This window comes from Benincasa hispida, chromosome 8 (assembly GCF_009727055.1).
Source record: "Benincasa hispida cultivar B227 chromosome 8, ASM972705v1, whole genome shotgun sequence".
NCBI classification, from domain to species: domain Eukaryota; kingdom Viridiplantae; phylum Streptophyta; class Magnoliopsida; order Cucurbitales; family Cucurbitaceae; genus Benincasa; species Benincasa hispida.
Window position 1 is genome coordinate 18,821,133 of NC_052356.1, and position 20,180 is coordinate 18,841,312.

The 20,180-nt window shown below is 30.7% G+C and overlaps 3 protein-coding genes across 7 annotated transcripts; all 3 read right to left on the reverse strand.

The window, feature by feature from the left end:
• Positions 1–2,503: 2,503 nt before the first annotated feature.
• Positions 2,504–5,735, reverse strand: LOC120083792 (protein THYLAKOID ASSEMBLY 8-like, chloroplastic). Of its 3 annotated transcripts, none has more exons than XM_039039666.1 (3): positions 5,080–5,735; positions 3,957–4,347; positions 2,504–2,798 (listed from the first exon to the last, which is right to left on the reverse strand). In XM_039039666.1, exons 1-2 carry the CDS (start codon positions 5,455–5,457, stop codon positions 3,958–3,960), a joined length of 768 nt encoding a protein of 255 aa, XP_038895594.1. In that variant the 5' UTR covers positions 5,458–5,735; the 3' UTR covers positions 2,504–2,798; position 3,957. The 3 variants fall into 3 exon arrangements, with proteins under 3 accessions (XP_038895594.1, XP_038895593.1, XP_038895595.1); XM_039039665.1 differs by having other exon boundaries at positions 2,504–2,863; positions 5,080–5,733; XM_039039667.1 differs by lacking the exon at positions 2,504–2,798 and adding an exon at positions 3,004–3,326.
• Positions 5,736–8,137: 2,402 nt separating this feature from the next.
• On the reverse strand, positions 8,138–10,818 carry LOC120083869 (elongin-C). 2 transcript variants are annotated; one of them, XM_039039772.1, is made up of 4 exons: positions 10,550–10,818; positions 10,262–10,367; positions 8,787–8,870; positions 8,138–8,666 (listed from the first exon to the last, which is right to left on the reverse strand). In XM_039039772.1, the coding sequence occupies exons 1-3, from the start codon at positions 10,659–10,661 to the stop codon at positions 8,792–8,794; spliced, it is 297 nt and encodes a 98-aa protein (XP_038895700.1). In that variant the 5' UTR covers positions 10,662–10,818; the 3' UTR covers positions 8,138–8,666; positions 8,787–8,791. The 2 variants fall into 2 exon arrangements, with proteins under 2 accessions (XP_038895700.1, XP_038895699.1); XM_039039771.1 differs by having other exon boundaries at positions 8,754–8,870; positions 10,550–10,809.
• A 3,597-nt stretch (positions 10,819–14,415) lies between these two features.
• LOC120082686 (metal tolerance protein B) lies at positions 14,416–16,376 on the reverse strand. Of its 2 annotated transcripts, none has more exons than XM_039037959.1 (2): positions 16,156–16,376; positions 14,416–15,765 (listed from the first exon to the last, which is right to left on the reverse strand). In XM_039037959.1, exon 2 carries the CDS (start codon positions 15,732–15,734, stop codon positions 14,568–14,570), a length of 1,167 nt encoding a protein of 388 aa, XP_038893887.1. In that variant the 5' UTR covers positions 15,735–15,765; positions 16,156–16,376; the 3' UTR covers positions 14,416–14,567. The 2 variants fall into 2 exon arrangements, with proteins under 2 accessions (XP_038893887.1, XP_038893888.1); XM_039037960.1 differs by lacking the exon at positions 16,156–16,376 and adding an exon at positions 15,846–16,148.
• Between the last annotated feature and the right edge of the window lie 3,804 nt (positions 16,377–20,180).

Consider the following 20,180-nt stretch of genomic DNA (forward strand, 5'->3'; position numbering starts at 1 on the left):
GATGCATGAATTCACTCTATAAGTAGAGGTAGAATTAGATTGAGAGCGGAAGACAACCATTTTCCATACTGTTATACTGTTGGAATTTGGTCTCAAACTCACCTACCTTCATATATCTCTCTAGAACTTGAACCTTCAAGTATTCCCTTCCAATTCCCTATCTCTATAGACTCCCACAAGTCGTTCTTGGCCCGAAAAATAGTAGGGAAGACACTAGAGGTGGTCCACACACTATTCGTGAGCAAGGGAATCAAAGGGAGTTGCTGAATCGGTCTCCAAAAAGGTTGGTACAAATTTTGCTCTCTGTTTACGGTATTTGGACAGCATGCTTTCATTTTCTAAAATTGATGTAGTTAAGTGCCTCTGATCCTAAAATTGCTTCCGCATGTGTTATATGAACACCTTCAAAAAAAAAAATTATTTATACAAACTATTAAAATTAAACATTTTAGACTTCTATCAGCTTCTATTACGGATAGACGTTAATAGAAGTCTATCAGTTTATCAATATTTTTTTTTTATTATTTCTGTAAATAGTTTGACATTCTTTTATGTATAAAAATTTTTCAATTAAATATTGATATCAACTTATATATATATATATATATATATATGTACTTTCAAACTAAGCTATAAACCTTGTTATTAGTATTACATTTTCATATTGGGTTCTATATATAGGTTAAAATCTTAGTTTTTATGATTTTAATTGTCCATTTGTAATATATGTACTTTTAATAAATCTTAAATTTAATCTACAGTATTAATTTACTGTTGATTTCTTTTAAAAAAAAAAATTGTTATCTATAGCATCTTTACTATAAATTTTGAAAACAATTCATATATTTTATTTTCTTACATGAAAATTATTATTAATTAATCAATTTCGATAAAAAAAAAATTGAGGAACTAAATTTAAAATTTATTAAAACTACGAGAACTAGAATTAGAAAATTGAAAATATAGGAACTAAAATTGAACGGACCTTAAAATATAGGAAATATTATATTTTAACCTATATATATATATAAAAGATTACCAAAGTTATATTTGATTATTGGTGAGTATTTTAATCCTTAATTTTCAATCTTGTCATCAACGTTGGTGAAGGTTAAAATTATCTAATGAAACACATACCTAACATAATAATTAATGAATTGACAGATAGTTTCTAATTCCTCTAATTTAACTTTTAATAAATAGGTCTCATTTTTTCTTCTAATTCTCTAAGTTGACTAATATATACCTAAGATGTCAAAATGAATATAATTCTACTGATATACAGCATGTGTTAACGATCAAGAAATCTATAACTCGAACATCTCGTCCCTATTAAATATATATCTAACACTACTTTAGGGGAAAAAAACTCTCATATCACACTTTCTTCCTACCTATATTATTTTCTTTATTTTCTATTCTATTTTTGAAGAGTTCAAGGATTTTTTTTCTTCTTTTTAAGTAAAGTTTGTTTGAAAGCAAAATGTTAAGAGATTTGTTTGACATGTTAAGAAATCTTTTTGAGAGAATTAAAAACTGTCAATTACAACATTTTATAAAGTCAACAATTCAATTTTTCACCATGCAATTATTGAGTTCTAACCAAAATTAAAAAATAAAGGTAAATAAAATCTAAGGAAATTTAGGCTAAATTATAGAAACCGTCAATTGTTTAAAAAATATGCTCATAGTTTTAAAAATTGCAAAATTATCCCTCAAATTTCATAAACATTTCAAAGTTATTTTTGGAGTAGAATTCCTTTAGAATATCAAATAGAAATTAGAAGTTAGAATTGTGTGGACTTAAAACATTATGGCGATCCAAATTTTCATTATAGGTCATTGTCACACCATTTGTCTGGTATCTTTAAAACGTGTATAAAAATTGAATAATTTTTATTCTTTGAAAATATCGAAATATTTTTTAAACAAATGATAAAATTCAAGTATTTTTTTATAGGTTAAGCTAATATTTATTGTGATGAAACATACTATTCATGAAGAGAGGGAAGATATAATTGATTTTATATTTTAATTTTAAGTGAGGATAAAGAAGAATGAGAATATATATATATGAGATATTTATCATGTGGGGGAACAGAGCATCTTCCCACAATCTCATCCCCACCAATTGTGTTTCAATGTTAAGAAGGAAAGTGATAACTCAATTGGTCAAAATATTACTAAAATAATGTTTTGATGAATTTATATGATCCATGAATTAACAAAATGTACCTTTTTCAACAAACATGAAACTTGTATTATTGATATAAGGTCAAAGATTCAATTCTTCAATTCTACACATAAAGTGTGTATGCCATTCAAAATACATCCATTTTAAAGAGAGAAATTCTCTGATGATTGAGGATAAAAAGGTTCAAATCTGATTTTGATTGTCCCTTTTTTCATCGATGATATATACCTAAACCAATTGAATTAAAATCAAATTAATTCCTTCAAACTTTCTAGCTTACTTTAATAATATGTGTTAAATTAATAACCCTTAAAAAGACTAATTAAGATTTTAAAATTTTGAAGGACAAGTTACACATTTGTATTTCTCTGTGGCATTCACATTCCTCAGTAAATAGAATTTTTTTGGACAATGATCCCTCAACAAACTGCACTCTCTTAAAAAGAAACAAACACCTACATTTGATTCAAGCTTTGGTATTTCACCATCTTCTTCCCTTCTCCTTTGAATCCCAAGTCACTGATCCGGAGAAATGCCATTAATATAGACTCCATCCCCTTGCAGATTCATATCATCACGCTTCGCACACTTGTTTTGCTTTCAGCTTGAGCAGGGAGAAGTATAAGGAAATCAGAGTAATGTTCATTGACAAACCGTCGTGTTGATTCGCTGAAATGATGCGTAATACGACATAATTAAAAAGGGAAAGATCAGATGTGTATATATTAGGATGAACTCAGGGTCAATGAAACAAGAACAGGCACCTGACCCTGATGAGGTTGATAGAAAGGAGAAAGTGGTTTCAAAGGTTTTCTAATAACAGTGTGCTTTTAAACACTTTCAACATTCAAGAATATTCTACAATGGTGTACTCTTCCAATGAATCTACTAACCCAGCAAAAGTGTGGACAACCAATGCATTCCACTTTTCATTGAGAATAAATGGACAAACACACCAAACTACAAGAAAGGGCTCCAATTCAGAGAAATCAGATTAAGCAAATAGTTACAAAATAGCCTAAAAACTGAAAATCTAATGAGGGACCAAACATCATCCGTAGAACTATTGTGCCTTCTGAAGATTCTATCATCTCTCTCCCCAAAGCCACCACAAAGTAACGCACACCCCAATCTGCCAGAAAAAACACCTTTTATCACGAAAGGGAGGATGGAGAATAAGCTCTTCACCTATCGAATAGGACACTATGGTTGGTTCGTAACCCCTAAATATTGAAGACATCCAAGGGGTGATCTCGTTGTTTATAGTTTCAACAGAGCAGAGATGACGAGTTTTGGTGCATTTCATTTAAAGGGCCGAGAGAAGATAGCAGTACATCAAGTTGTTTACAAGGACAACACGACTCACTTGATCCTCTTCCCAAAGGATCCAAGACAAGAGAACCCTAAGACTAAGAGAGTTCTCGGCTTCAACTCAACTACTATCCACATTTAGTTCTATATCTGACCAACTCTTTATCCTGCCTTCTTTGTGTTCTTCACATGAATTTTACGGTCTTTCACAGGAACGTTTTGATCGTTTTCCCATTACTTCGAAAAAGTGAGAAATATTTGGTCTTTAAAAACTTGTAGGATATTAAATGTCACAAGTAACTTAAGGATTTTGAATTTATAACCTACAATGGCGAATGACCTACTATGACTACCTACAAACTGCTACCAACCTTCAGAATACAAGCAAAAAAAATCAACTTTAATTGAGAAGAAATATTTAAAGAGGAAGAAAGGGTTGCATAAAACATACCTCAACGTAGGCCGAATATCTCTTCTGGTGGATCATACACATGCTGGTCAGGAAAGAGCTCCTCAAAATCTTGCTTTACTCTGTTTCTCAAAAGGGGGTGTGGCAAAAGGCCTTTCAACAAAATTCTAAATGGCAACTCATCTGGTGGATCTGGAGACTTCTTCATATCCTCATATATGTTCATTGCATCAGAAGGAGATCCATATCTCAAGAAACCTCTGATGACTTCGGTATACGTTTGAGAGTCAGGGAATAAATTCTCCTCTCTCATGCTCTCCCATAACTTCATTGCATCATCCATCTTTTTACTTCTAGCTAATGCAATAATCAAGTCTTTATATATAAAAACATCAGGCTTGTACCAGTCTTGCTTTTGAATCAACCTAAATATCTGGAAATTCCAACAAGCATGTAGGGGACCCAGAAACAATGAAGTAAAAGCAATTTAATCTCGAGTTGAAGATAAAAGAATGTAGAAGAAAATGTTTCCACACGCAACTAAAATGAACTAGGTTTCGCATTTGAGAACTTAATTCATACAAAACGTTTGATGTAGATCTGATAAGCACTTAAAGGGGCAGAACACAGTCGAACAAGAGAGCAACATGGCAGTATTCACAAGGAAGAAAATATTTTGAACACACGAGCAATATTGACATAAATCAAGCTAAAAGTTCAAAAGGAACACCAATACATGAATTTACTTCCTCTATGAACTTCCTTAAGCATGCTTCAACCACTGCAATGCAAAAAGAAGGGAAGAGTTGCAACTTGAAAAAACTGCACAATAGCTCCATGAAAGGAGGCAGCGCAACAGTCAAAGAACGTCATATTCATACTAAGAAACCTAGAAGCTGAGAAACAAAATCTTTGAAATCCAAGAGCAGAATAAAAGCTTGAATGCAGCATCAGCAAAGTTATTCACCTAAAGTAAAAACTCACAGTATCAACTAACAAGATAAAGAAAGACGTTGCAGTGACAACAAACAAGAGCAAGATTACAGAAGCCCATTATCAATTTCTGAAACGACCCATGAAGTAAAACCTAAAATCAATGTGAAGATCCAGAAAGAGCTACAAAAAGGACACGGAACATACTGAAGAAAAGGAAGAGGGAAGTAACCTTGACAGCTAAAGCAACCTCTTCCTGCCGCTCAAGTTCACCAAGCACAGAAATCATATCCAATTTCAAGAGCCTCAAAACATGACTCTTCATGAACTTCTCGAGTTTCTCTTCATCTTCCTTGAATCTCTTTAATCCCTGAATAACAAAAAGCGCTTCTTTCCCAATTGCTTTCCGGCTTCTCCAAAGGGGTCCCCGTGGCCTCCCATCGTGATATAGCCGGAATCCCCATAAGGGTCGGCTCGAATCCGGCTGAAATCCAGTAATCGTCGATTTAACTGGTAATGAGCTATCTCTAATTGGTCTCCTTGTCAGACCTCGTAGAAATACCGAAGCAAAAATGGGCAATTTCGACCTGGAAAACCACCGAATTGCCATCGGATTATTACCGCTCAAGTTCACAGTGGAATGAGAAGAATCTTCACGAACAGGAGTGGAGCACTGTGGGTTTTGTCATTTATGAGAGGCATCAGAACCAGAACATAGGGAGAATAAATTTGATCTCGTTCTAAAGCTACCCCTAATTACGAATTGGTTGAAATTGAAGAAAGAAACTGAACAAAGGAAAGAGAAAAGGATGCAAGCCAGAATTTAGAGAAAGAAAACCCATAGGTGCGGCGGTGGAGAAGAGTTCAGAAACAGAAAGTATATGTCTTAGGTTAAAAACAGATTTTAGTTTCTCAACTTTCATATTTCTTACAGTAACAATTTAATCAACCTTAATTTGTAACGATGGATAGAAATTAATGGTAAAGTTTAATGACATTTTATACATAATAAACTGTTAAGCAAATAATACTCAATAATATTACCCAATACAATATTTACATGATAAAATATTAAAAGTTCACATCTAATTTTGATTTTTTTTTTCCACGTTAGAGACTAAATTTTTATAATTTTCAAAGTATAAAAACTAAACTATTACGTAATAAAATTCAAGACTAAATTATTATCAAATTGAAAGCACATAAACTAAATTATTACAAATTAATGTTTAAGGACTAAATTTTACTTCTTTGAAAGTTCAGGATCAAAGGTATTTTGTAAGCTATAAAATATATATATATACCATAATTATAAAGGGTTAAAGGGTGGTGAAGTATTTATTTATATTTCATCCAGATTTAAAGGAAAACATACACAAAAAAGATGGATAAGGAATGTGATTGTAAAACATATATATATATTGATTATTATTATTTATGTTTCGCAATATTATTTGATTTCAATTTTTTTTTAATAATTCAAATAATCACCTGCAAGATCCATAAGGGCATACTAGTAAAATGATTTACTTGACATGATGATTTCAAATCACATTGATTCCAAACGCAAATATGAATTTGAAATCATTTTTATGTTTTAAAATTCGAGGACTTGAAATTTATTCTATCCAAATTCATGTGCCAAACATAGCAGAAAAGGCTGAAAATTGCCTAACCCAAAATAAAATAACTTGTATCTATCCCTTTTTAAGAACATGTTTTTGTTTTGCTCATTTAAATGTGAAATACTGGTTTACCTTCACTTTTCAAATGTTTACCTTTTCTCTTTTCAAATGTTTACCTTTTCTCTTTTGTAAGAAGATTTTTCGTAGCGCATTCACTTACATTCGTTCATCTGTCCGTTTCACGTTTTCTCTTAATTTTTCTGACAATTTGCAATCTTCTTAAACGTTTATCTGATAGTTTCCATTGTTCATCTAAGCATTTTGACCGTTCCTCCGATCATTTCCACCCTTGTTCATTTCTCTAAAAGGTATGTTTATCGTTTCTCTAAGCATTATACATGGTAGTGATTTCAATTTCCTCTTCAAGCAGGAAAATTATTTTTATACGACGTTATGATTTGATTTTCGTTGTTTTTTTAAAGAATATGTTCATGATTTAGCTTTCTCTAGTATTTTGTATTTGTGTATATTTTGTTTATGATCGCTTGGAATAGATTTCGATTGATCTAGTCCATTCCCCACCATAAAACACAAATATGCAAAGTAGCGTCATTGATCTTTAACCAGTGGTAAACAATCATTATGATATATGACAAATATTGTTGATTTTGAGTTATAGTAAACTTACCATTCTGATCATCCTTGTGTAAAATGAATGATCGTCTTCTTCGAATATACATATTTTGTTTGTTCTAAACCTACGAAAGTGCAAAAAGCTGAAAGCGATCGATCAAGCTGTTGTAAAGAATCTAAAAGTGAGAGTGGAATACACAGACAATGAAAGTTATTGTAAAGAAACTGATAGTAATCATTCATTACTTGTCTCCATGCTTGATATCAATAATATTGAATGTTGATGGAGAAGGTTAGTGGAGAATAAATGTTAGCAGAGAATTAGAATGGAATATTAGAGAATTAGAATGGAATATTGGTGTTGCATTGAAGGAAGTATTGTAGTTATTGAACAAGAACAACAAAATAGACTGAGGAAATACAGAGAAGTGAAGCATTTTAAAAGTGAGGGTAATCTTGGTATTTCATATGTAAAAAGTTAAAAAGAAAAAAAAACGAGTTTTCAAAAAAACGTCAATTACATAAAAGTTTTTTTTGGGGTTAGTTTGAACAAATTTCTCAAAAAGAAAACATGTTTGTGAAGGAGGGAGGTCTTTCATTTTCTTTATATATATATATACAATTCTTATTAATTACAATACCTTTGAAAAAAAAAATCCATATTTCCACCAACATCTAAAATTGGGATCTCCTCTTCAAATGAATACTCTCTTTCCTACTATCATTATTTTTTAATTTTTTTAAATTTAAAAAACACCAGTTCAAGTACCTTTCTATAAACCATTATTCTTCTTATATGAACCAAGACACTGCATAAAGAGAACCTCAAACACTACAATAAAAGTCACCCAAGAAACAAAATTTGACTGATTGACTCTCATCTATTTACTCTTTTTTTTTAATAAAAAAAAAAATTACTCATACATTTGAGTGTAGTACTCACTTGTTAAAGGAAGAACATACTCCCTTGGCACAGAGAAGATGAAGAAGGCATTCCCAAAAGACAAAAAGTACAAACAAGAATGTTTTCAATTGTACTAAAAAAAACAAAAAATGTTCAATGGCCAATGTCCTTGGGAATGTAGATATTAGTTTACATTTGCCATGAAGAGGGGAAGAGAAAAGTAGTTCTAATTTTGAAATATAATGGAGCTTCCAAGATGATAAAATAGTACAATGGATGAAATTGGAGATTCTAACTCATTCTAGGTAATCAATCAAGTAGAATCTATCAAAATGGACCCAAGAGTGATTCTTCGACTCGAACGTTTATTAGTTGATTTAATGCTTTAAGCCAAAATCTAAAGTCCTACAACAACACATGACTTTACCAAAATGTAATTTCTGAAGATCCATCAACCAATATCTCCTTAAAACAAAAGATTATGGAAACAAAGATGGCTTAGGTGTAATACTATTTCTCATCTGAGTGAGGCTAGGTAAGTACTCAACATCCAGATTCTTTAATCCACAGCTTTAAATGATCATCCAGTGCTCAGTAGTTGACATGGAGTTCCAATGAGTGAAATGAAACAACAATATCATCCACAAGTATGTATTCCTAAAAAAAACAAGGGAAGTATTATAGTGAACTTTACTGACAATCTATTAGTCAAGGATATCTATTTCTATCACATAAAATTGCCACCTGATTACGGGTGGAAGAATGCAGAGAGGTTACATATTTCATGTATGGAGATAGTTGGCAGCCATCATCAACTCAAGAGTCAATTCTGGTTCAATAGGGAACTCGGTCTCTTTCCCACTGACAAAAAGAAAGAAATCAATGTCCGTGACAACAGAGTTAAAGAATGAAACAAGAACCAAAGAGAATGCAGAGGTGCACACATGACATGAGTATTAACAACATAGTCTTTAATCAGTTGATTCCCCCATAAGTTTGCCAGAAAATGAGAACTACATAACTACATATGTTTATATGGGAAGTGTAATTTCATCTGTTGTCCACCAATGAGCAAATGACCAAAACATTTACACACTCGTCTATCCAAACCTTTGTACAAAATTTACCTAAATCCATAAGCATGCACTCTCCCACATGCCATTGAAACACTCTGGCAAGTTGCATTTATGAGAAGGGCTTACTCTAGCCCAATTCTGCTAAAATATTTATGAATAATGTTTTAAATAGGCGTGAGACCCAATCTAGGAGGCTTGTCATTCAAAACTTTGTACAAATTTATCTAAATTCATAAGCATGCACTCTCCCACATGCAACAAAAATCACTTTAGCAAGTAACAAGTTGCAATACTGAGAAGAGCATACTCTCTCAATTCTGTTCACATGTTTATGAATAATGTTTCAAATGGGTGTGAGATGTAGTATAGGAGGCTTGTCATTATCAGCTGTCTAGCCTTACTTCATTACACTCATGTAATGTCATATTGTGGAGCAAAACATTTGACTCCTAAATCCAATTGTAAGAACTCTATAGGCAGTTCTAAGTTACAAGTATGCTTACAACACCTCTCTTACACAAAAACAACAAAAAGTATACATCTATAGAAACATGGATGGTGATAGGACAAGTTAATCAGGATCAAACATCGCTGAAATTTTCTATCCGTTTTATTTTGTTTCTCAGAAGATTCTCTTCTTTTTTCACTAAACAAACCTAAAATTTCAGACTAAGAAGATCAATCTGCACAGTCAAAATGGCAGAATTAGATGCCCTGCACTCAAATTTTCTATTTTCAATAAATTGAAGTGGACGCAATCCTACATTAACAAGGCATTTCAAAAATAAATTAAGAAGAACAAGATCATGGACAAGAATGGTAACAAGAACTACAATAACATCCATAACTCATATCTTTTTCAAACACTAATTTGTAAGGTAGTACTGACTGGGGTTGAGAAACTAAACACTTGTTTGAATTGAATTGACTTTCTAAGTGCTTAAAACATTATTTTAGTACTCAAAAACACTTTTTTCCGCACTAAGAAAGTAAATCCAAACAGGCTCTAAGCATCAAAAGATCCATCCCCACGTGATTCAGAGAAAACAATACCCATTTCAAATAGTAACCATCAGTACAGAACCAGTTCAAGCAAAATTACCAGAAAGTCAGGCAATTCATCTCAGATTAATCAGAATTAGAGAAAAGTTGACATCAAAAAGAAGAAATGAAAACCTGGCGAATTGAAGATTCCAGTAAAAATATTGGCAAATCTTCTCGAGAATGGTGGTGCTAATCTCAGGAAAAGTCACTTCTCTGTGCTGCGATTCAGCAAAATTGCCTATCCATGAAAACTAAAAAAAGTAAAACAAAGCCCTAAATATGAAAATTCTCAAAATAAAACAACCATTCCAAGATTTCACCTAATACATCCTTCTCAATACATAAGCAAGAAATAAAAATGAGATCATAAGCCTCAGAAAGTGGATTAATGAAGAAAGATTGAGAATGAAAGAAGGAGACCTGGGGAAGTAAGCATATTTCGAATCGTCTGAGAAACCATGGCAGCATCCTTGTGAATCACGAACTCAAAACCCTCGGCGCTGATCAATTTTACAGTCTCTTCCTTCTTCATTTCGCTCGAACTTGAGAGAGATTCTTGTTCTCTCTCCCTCTGAAGAAAAAAAGCTTTCGATTCTTCTTCGTTTTGGTCTTCCTTTTGACATCACATTCACAACAAACTTTTGGCTAAATTATAGTCTAAGTTATCAAAAAGGCCAAATTACCTCTTTCGTCCCTCAATTTTCAAGTTCGCGTTTATTTGGCACTTAAAACAACTTCAATAATCACAAACTTAGTCCTTTTTAAGTTCTTGAATTCTTTAAAATTCACTCTTTTCCGAAACCAGAGATCACATTGATCAATCTATAATGAATATTGGTCTAATTATAATGAATTTCTATTGACAAATCAATCGTAAACGTAAATAGATTGTTTTTTATCATATTTATTTACAATGATAAATCTATCACATTCATCGTTACCGTTATAGTTTAGGGACAAACAGTAATGACAACAGTAAATGTGACAAATTCATAATTCTCGTATTGTAAATTACAATAACAATAACACTAATAGTAATGATATTAGTGTAATTTCCAAACACAATTGGATTGTGTCTCCTCCACTTGTTAATCAGTTTATGCTTTTTTATTATAGAGTTGGAAGTGGGCCCAAATGTTAGTACAAATTTAAAATACAAGTACACAACATCAAATCTAATCAAATGAAGTCTACTTTTCAGATTATCATTGTTTTATAACGTTTTTCTTAAAATAAATATTATATGTAAGAATTTAATAAAACTTAGACTTAGAGAACAACAAAGTGACATTAAATTCTCTCACGTTCATAGTGATAGTGCTACAAGACTCAAGAAATAAAGTAGATTCTAGACGTAAAGTAGATTACAAATATGAATATAATCTATTAGTTAAAATACCATTTTGTTCATGTATTTTAGGTTTTTTTACATTTTGACCTATATATTTTTAAATGACTAATTTTAATTTATGTACTTTTCATAAATAATAAAATTAATCCCTAGAGTTAGTTTTGTTCTCGTGTTATTTTTTTAAAAAAATTATCCCTATTAACATTTCATTTATAAATTGTGAAAATATATTCACATGGTACCATTAGTTATATAAAAATTATTACTATCATTAACCAATTTTGATAAAAATTAACTTTAAAAATTTTATTTAAAATTTATTGAAATTACATCGACTAAAATAGAAAATGATATTTTAACATAATTTAAGATTTTTAGTATCTTTGTCTCATAAAAATCTAGAACGAATTTTTATATGGAAGGGAATGAGATTTGTATTGAAAGGGCAAAGAGTATCACACATTTTCTTTTTGGTTCTATATTCCTTTTTTCTTATTTTTTTCATATAATTTTTATTCTTTTACGTCTTTTCTTCTACACTTTTGCCATGCATAAAAGTAAATAATATCAGCACCTATAGATTTTATTCCATTTTTTGTTCCTAAACGATAGTAGTAAACGAAATATCAAAAGCAAAATATTCTTCCTCGTGTGTGAAAAAAGAAAAAAAAAAAATCCATCGGATTAATCCTGATTGATAACTATTTGGTTCTTTTATTTTTTTTCACTTCATCTCTAAATTTTTTGTTTTGTTATCTATTTTTTACCCGTGTTTTAAATAATCAAGTCAAATTAAAAAAAAAAAAGTTTTTCTAAAAAATAATTATTATTTCTTTTTGGATTTTGATTAAGAATTCAAATTTTGTACTTGAGAAAGATTGCATATCATTATAATAAATTATGAGGAAATATACTTAATTTTCAAAAACCAAAAATAAAAAACGAAATAGATACCAAACGGGGCACATTTTTTGGTGTGACAAAATCTCGTTTGTTAACTATTTCGTTTTTTGTATTTTTGTGTTTGAAAATTAAGTATATAAACACCCATCTATTGGTTTCGTTGTTTTGCTATCTATTTTCTATTCGTGTTTTAAAAAACCAAGTCAGGTTTTAAATCTAAAGAAAATTAGTTCTTAAAAAACTATTTTTCTTTTTAAAATTTAAAAAAAAAAAAAAAAAAAAAAAAAAACAACTATTTTACTTAGGCAAAATGAAAACAATCGTAAGAAATTGAGAAAAAATAAACACAATTTTAAACAATAATTATCAAACGAGACCAAAAAAATTACAATTTGATATTTCAATTTCTTATACCTTCATTAATCACAATAGTAATTATTGACTTATCTACTTAGACAACTACATTACAACTTGAAAAATATAATAAAAATAATTTTTTTAACATAGCACAATCCAGCCTTAAATCATAGAAGTCCTTATTACTAAATACCAAAATTTAAAATCTAAAAGTTATGTGCGCGAACATAATTTAGTGATGATCACTATAAGAAATTCCAGTTATATCGATATTATTTTTTTTAAGCGTCTATTTTATCAGCATATAATTGATTAAAAAGAAAATATAAAATAACAGAGATAATGAAATAAAATTGACATCCATGTATAAGTTTTTTTTGTGACCATAAAATATTTGTACAATTTGAAAATCTATTGGAATGTAACATTTGAGTAAGATTGGAAAATAATAGATTAGTAATAACTATATAGTAGTGGTATATAATTAGTTAAACAATTAATTACCTTAAATGGTTCATGTCTATTGGGAAACAAATAAATTAAAATAATATTATCAATGAATAGTGAGTAGTTTGATAGGAGGGTAAATTAGTAAGAAAAAAATAGCTTAAAAATTCCACAAAAAAAATCTCACAATGGATGGACATTTGTAAAATATTGATTTGAAAATGGTCCATTCAACATAATTTATGTTGCTTTTCTCCTCTCTTTTCACTCCAATTTTGTAGACTATAGTTTCAAATTGATACACAAGTCATGTGTTTTGATTCTCAAAATTTAAATTTCATTTCTAGTTGGTCTCTAAAGTTTGCAATTAGTTTCTAATCGGTTTTAGAGTATAAAAAATATAAAAAACAATTCCTAACTCATTAAAAATTATATGTGATCACAGTTTAAAAAACATGTTACCATATCATCATTCTGCTAACTCAACTGAGGTCAGCTCTACTAGAGACCATTTCAAAATCAATTTTAAGCTTAAGTCAACATTCCATTAAGTTGACTTATGTCAACCCTATTAGAGACCACTTCAAAGACAATTACAAACTTTAAGCCTACGTCAACATTCCGTTAAGTCTACCGACGTCAACTCTACTAGAGACCATTTCAAAATCAATTTCAAACTTTAAGCCTACGCCAACATTCGGTTAAGTTGACTAACGTCAACTCTACTAGAGATCATTTCAAAATCAATTTTAAACTTTAAGGTCTAGTTAGAAACTAAATACAAATCGGAGACCCAATATGTAACTTTCAAAACTAAAATCAAATAGAACTTAAATTAAAATTCCAATGACCAAAAGTGTTAGTTTTTCAAAACTCGAAACTAAGTCTAAACCCAAAAAAATGTATTTTACTCTTTTTAATCTATTAGCCATTGGTTTCAAACTAAGACTTCGACACACATTTATAACCCAATAGCGAAATTCTATCTACCTTCATAAAATTGTGGGAATGTGAGATCAGAGAGTTCATTCATAGAACAATTACTGGTGTTCAGAGATTCAAGAACAAATAACAAATAAATGAATGTACATTGTGGATAAAAGTCTTGTTACAAACCTAAGAACTTGTTAAATTTTCTAATATTTTAAGAAAATGATAGAGAAAGTAGATGTTGTTAACATGAACATAGCTTAACCAATATTAAAAAAAAAATGTACTCTCGTCTAAAAGATCAAAGATTCGAGTTTTCCATCTCATATATTGTTGAACTCAAAGAAGAGTAGATGTATGCCATGTGAATGATAATTCAATAATACTAACTGAAGGCAACAAGTACAATTTATCACATTCCCTTTCCATTGCTTTCACTTCCCCATTCTCCTACTCAACTTGTATGGTGGTATGAACTATATTGTATCTCTTTTCGCAAAGGTTTCTAATCTTCAAAATTAGCTCCCTAGTACAAACTCCGGGTTCGGCAACAACATGGCACGACAAAACGACTTTTCCGACCGTTATGGACCAAATGTGTAAGTCATGCAAATCATGGACCCCTTTTATGTTCTTGAGGTCATTTTCTAGGATCTCAATATTGACCTCCTTAGGTGTTCCTTCCATCAATATACCAGCTGTATGTCTAAGCATAGAGAAAGTAGTAGCTAAAGAAAGAACAGAAAATACAAGAGTGCAGATTAAATCAACAACGATCCAGTCGGGTTTAAACCATAGAATAACTCCAGCAATCATCACACCGATAGATTGAATCATATCAGTAATGACATGAAGATAAGCACCTTGGATATTTATGTCCAAGGTTGAACTATTGCCCTGTGAAGCCAAAGAACCACCTTCTTGTTTGGTTAATGTGTAAATCTCCTCATTCTCATGATCAGATTCATGATCCAAGTGATGTTGATGAGAGTGAGAATGATGATCATGATGACAACAATGAGATGAATGAGAGTCGTGGCTATGGCCAAGCCATATAACCATAAACAAGTTAAGAATGAATCCAAAAGCTGCAATGGCAAACATGAGAAAACCATCCACCTTGGTCTTTTGGCCAAGAATCCGGTTGATTGCCTGGTAGATTAAGACCCCCGAAATCAGCCATATAAGCTGTACAGACACAAGGGCACCTAAAACTTCAAGACGGTTATACCCGAACGAGTGTTGCGGTGTTGCCTCCCAACCCGAAACCCAAACTGCAAAGAGGGAAGCAGCGAAACCAGCAACATCACTGAGCAAGTGAACTGCATCGGTCATTACAGCAAGACTATTAGCTCTCAAACCACCAATAATCTCTACTACTATAGCTATGGTATAAAACAATATCAAACCACCAAGCTTCATAGCTGATTTAGAACGTTTTAATGACTCCAAATTACAATGTTCCAATCTGGAAAAAGCACAACCAGAACTGCAACATTTTACTTCTGGGGAATTGGGAATAATGGGAATAGAAACATTCCTCTTCTTAGGAACTATTGGCATCATAACTTCATCCCAATTTTCTGTTTTCAAAATAAGCACTTCCTCCTCCCCCATTTCCTCAATCTATCTAATATATATAGAAAACCTGCAAAAAGATGAATCAGAAATAAGATTCATTAACCAACATAAGAATATCTCAAGAAGGAAAAGTAAACATGAACTAACAATTCGTGTATAATTCCTCTTCCCCCTTTCTTTGGTTACAATTTCTCCTCTTCTTCACCATCCAAAAATTTTCAAAGATTCAAAAACAAAACCCCCTCAAAAAAATATGCAACAATCGCTATTCTGGGTCGGTCATCCCCAAAATGAACAAGGAATCGATACAATACACAATTTAATCGTATAATCTACAATAAAAAAGAGATCCAGGAGATCAATTTCTAAAGAATACCCGCAGCCCCATTTCAAAAACGAAACAGATGAATTCATAAAAGTAAAGTTACAGAACAATACAGCTAAAATAATTCATTACCTAACGAATCAAATTCCTAGGAAGAAATCTAGGGTTTTAATGCGATCGAAATGGGAAAAAAAATTCTGGGTTTGATCCAAAAGGTATAAAATCTCAAAGGATTTACAGATTTGGTAAGAAAGGGCAACTTTTTGTTGCCCTGAACGATTCGTCGTTGATTTGAATAGGAAAAAAAGAAGAATTTATAATAATAAGAAAAAAATTGAATCGTTTTGATCGTTGCGTTTGGTTGCCGCCCAACTACTGAAAAAGAAAATCGTTTCTCACCCGCCTTCAAGCGATTGTGAATCCTTCGCTCGAATTATTGGTGCGTGACTGTGACGACCTGTCATTTAGTTTTTTTATTCTCCCTTTTCATATATATTGGTTATGAAAACGACATATCGTTCAAATTTCGTCAACGCCAAAACGACAAAAAATATTAGGAGTTGACGACCACAAACGCACGTCGTTTTGGATCTATAAAGAATAAGAATAATTTTAATGCCATGGTGCGGTTAGTGGAATGAGTTTCATTGAAAATGATATTAGTAAAGATACACGATAAATTACAAGTTTAATCTTTAAACTTTTAAAATTGAGTGAAATAGGTCAATTTTAAAAAGTTAACTAAATTTTACACTTTAGATTATAATATTCTATATAGTCTTTAGGTTTTAAAATATTACACTTTTATTACCTGAATCTTAAATTTGATTTTCGTTTGGTAAGTAAGTTTTAGAATATTATATTTTAATCCTTCTATAAGTAATTTCAAACACATTGTAAGCATACTTCCAAATTTAACTAAATTATTGAATATAGTATTACAGGTGATTTTGGACCAAATGACATAATCAACATTTGGTGAAGTACATAGGCAATGGGATCAGGAAAGAGACGAGACTCGAGTCAAACTTCACCCTACACTCAAAATTCTACACTCGGTCTTGACAAAGGTTGAGGCCCTAGCTAGCCTCACAAAACGTGGGACATGCCCAACGTATAGGTTAATAGTTTTTCACTCTCTAACTTGAGTATATTTAAGTATATGTGGCAAACATTATATTTGTATATAGATTTTTCTTTCTTTTATAGGTCATATTCTTTTCCTTTAATTAAATATATTATTATTGTGATGTAAATGGTTTTTTCAAAGTATCATGTCCTACGAACATAAATATGTATAAGTAAAAGCTATGAAAAAGAAGTGTTTGAGAAAGTGGTTTCTTTGTTGGCAAGGGCCATTTTTGAGGATGCAACTGTTGGGAATCACTATCAATGGTTGCCTTCATAGAAGGAAAAGGCAGGGAAGACAGGAATTTTGTGTGGTGCTCAAGCTTGAAATGGTCAAGTAGATGACAAAGTTAAGTGGGACTATACCTCATAAGCATGCTGACTCAAATGGGTTTTGATGGAAAGTTTATATAAATCTAACTGTTAGATTCTTTGATGAAAGTGTCATCTTTCGTTTTTTATGTATAAAGTTATATTGTTTTATCGAGAGGAGAGGCTTAAATAAATATACGTATCATTTGTTCTTATTTCTCTTTTAAAATAAGTTGGATAAAGATGTCGGAAAAACATTTCTACTTCAATTTTGTGATAAAATGAGGATAATCGAGAAATTAGAATGGAATAACAAATATAAAAAAATATATAAGAACTTATGTGACAAAATTTCACAATCGAAAAAGAAAATGATGACCTACCATGATTAAACTCTGTATCGTGTAAAAAAATTGTAATCACGTAAAAATCTTTTTCTTGCTCCAACTACAAAATATTCTTACATACTTGTGTACCAATTACACGGTGTATTCTCTTTTCTTAATACCTCCCGAACATTTGATAGTTATTGCAAAGAAAAAAAAGGGAAGTGTTATTCTTAAATTGAAAAAAGTAAGTTATGATAAAAATGTCTAAGTAATGTTGCAAGGTTTTGATGAGATTGTTTAAAACTTGGACATAAAATTCTCTTGTCAAGTGGAAAAAGTTTGGTAGGGAACCTTAAAGGGCTTGGGTTTCAAAGACTTATATTATCAATAAGGTTGTGTTAGCTAGACAAGGTTGGAAATCTGTTCACAAATCTCACTCTCTTTCTTGGGTGTTTGATGTGTTAATTTTAGGCTTAGCAAAGTAGGTGGCATTTTTTTTTTTTTTTTGGTTTATTTGAGCAATTTATTGCCTAATTCTATTGTTTTATTGTTTTTTTTAATGGTAGGAATCAAACGGAAGAAAATATAAGTTTTGTAACAAATTAGTTCCAGAGTCGATATTGAAAAAAAAAATGGTGTGCCAAGGCACTAACTTGGGGCACCTAGGACACTGCAACAAGAAGGTGAAAAATAAAATGACAATATGAAATATGGTATTGAATTTGTACCCACATGTGGACATTTTCATTGATATTCTATTGTATTAAAAGTAATTATTAAGCATAGAAAATATGTAATAAAATGTCATTAATATAAATATAACATAAATAATAGATGTGAATTAATATTTTTGTTTGACTTTTTTAAGAGGAAGATTTTCGAAAAGGAAGGTAGAAAAACTATGAAGGTATTTTCTTGGGATCTCTCGAGCATTGAAACTCGTGAAAAAAATTAGTTAATATTTGATATTTAGTATTTGGTTTTGAAAAATACTTGATTCCGAATTGAATCTCTCGAGAATTCTTTAGTTAATATTTGATTAGTATTTGATTTTGAAAATTGTTATGGTCAACTTTTTTTATATTTAAATTTGGTATGTATTGATTCCATGCCATAATTCAAGATTGAAAAATAAGAATTATCATTGGTTTTGGATAGTTTCTTCCCTAACTTATAAGTTCTACATTCTTCATCATTTGACCTAGTAATTAGAATTGTCATAAAGATATAGACAAATATTATTCAATGAATTTTGTTATTACCCGAGTGAGAATATTGAGTCTATAGGGTAGAATTTGAAACAACCAAGAAAATAATATACAAAAATATATAACATAGAGAAATCATTGCTCTAGAGTTTCAAGTAGGAATAATTATCAATCAATCAACGATGATTTTGGACTCGAGCAAATATTGACCACTAACATGTCGATTTTGCTCAATTGGAGGTGATTATAGAACCGATCAATTAATCAAATACATAAATTGGTCGACGTTGGATCTCTCTAGTGAAAGATACTTTTTTAAAAGAAAAATAGGAAAAAAAAAACATAATACCATGAGAGAAAGAGAGTAGGGAGAGAGAGAGTGAGTGAGTGAGTGAGTGCACAAAGGTAAGACCAATACCATATACTCTTTTGTTGGGTTGGGCTCAAAGTGGAGGGCCCACCAAACCCAAAGCCCATTAAGATTTTTAAGCTAAAAGGGGCACTTATGACATATTTGAGTCATCTAATTAATAATACAAATAAAGTTTCAATAAAGTAGTATTCTACTTTCCAACTTTATTTCATTTTTATCTCTATATTATTAAATGTCCATTTTAGTATATGCACTTAAAAAAATGATATGGTCTCTTCATTTTCATTCTTAAGGAAAAATTAATCCTTTCTGAAAATATATAAATCAAAATAAAACAAAGTTAAGAGTACTATTAACATATATTATCTATTTTCTAGTAATATTTTTATATTTTTATATTTATTTTTTTAATTTAACTAACAACACAATTGTTTCGGTGAGAAAAGTGAAAATTATCATATACAAATCGAAAAGAAGCAAACATAATTTTTTAATACAGTTCAAAATGAAATGGTTTCTAAATGGAATACACAACCCAAATCGTGGAATCATTTAGAAAGTTCACACTGAATTCAGGGACTAGCATTTTCTTGATAAAAATGCAAAATAAAATGTTGTGGTTTTTTTAATTTAAAAAGAAATGTTATTTTGAAATTAGAAAAAAAAAATAGAATCTTTGCAATTTTGAAAAAGACACTAGAGCAACCAGCTGGTGCCTTGTCAGCATGAAGAGACACAAATAGTGGATAAGACTTTTAATAAATAATGCAATCTAGATTTTTAAAAATATATATAAAAAATGTAAAT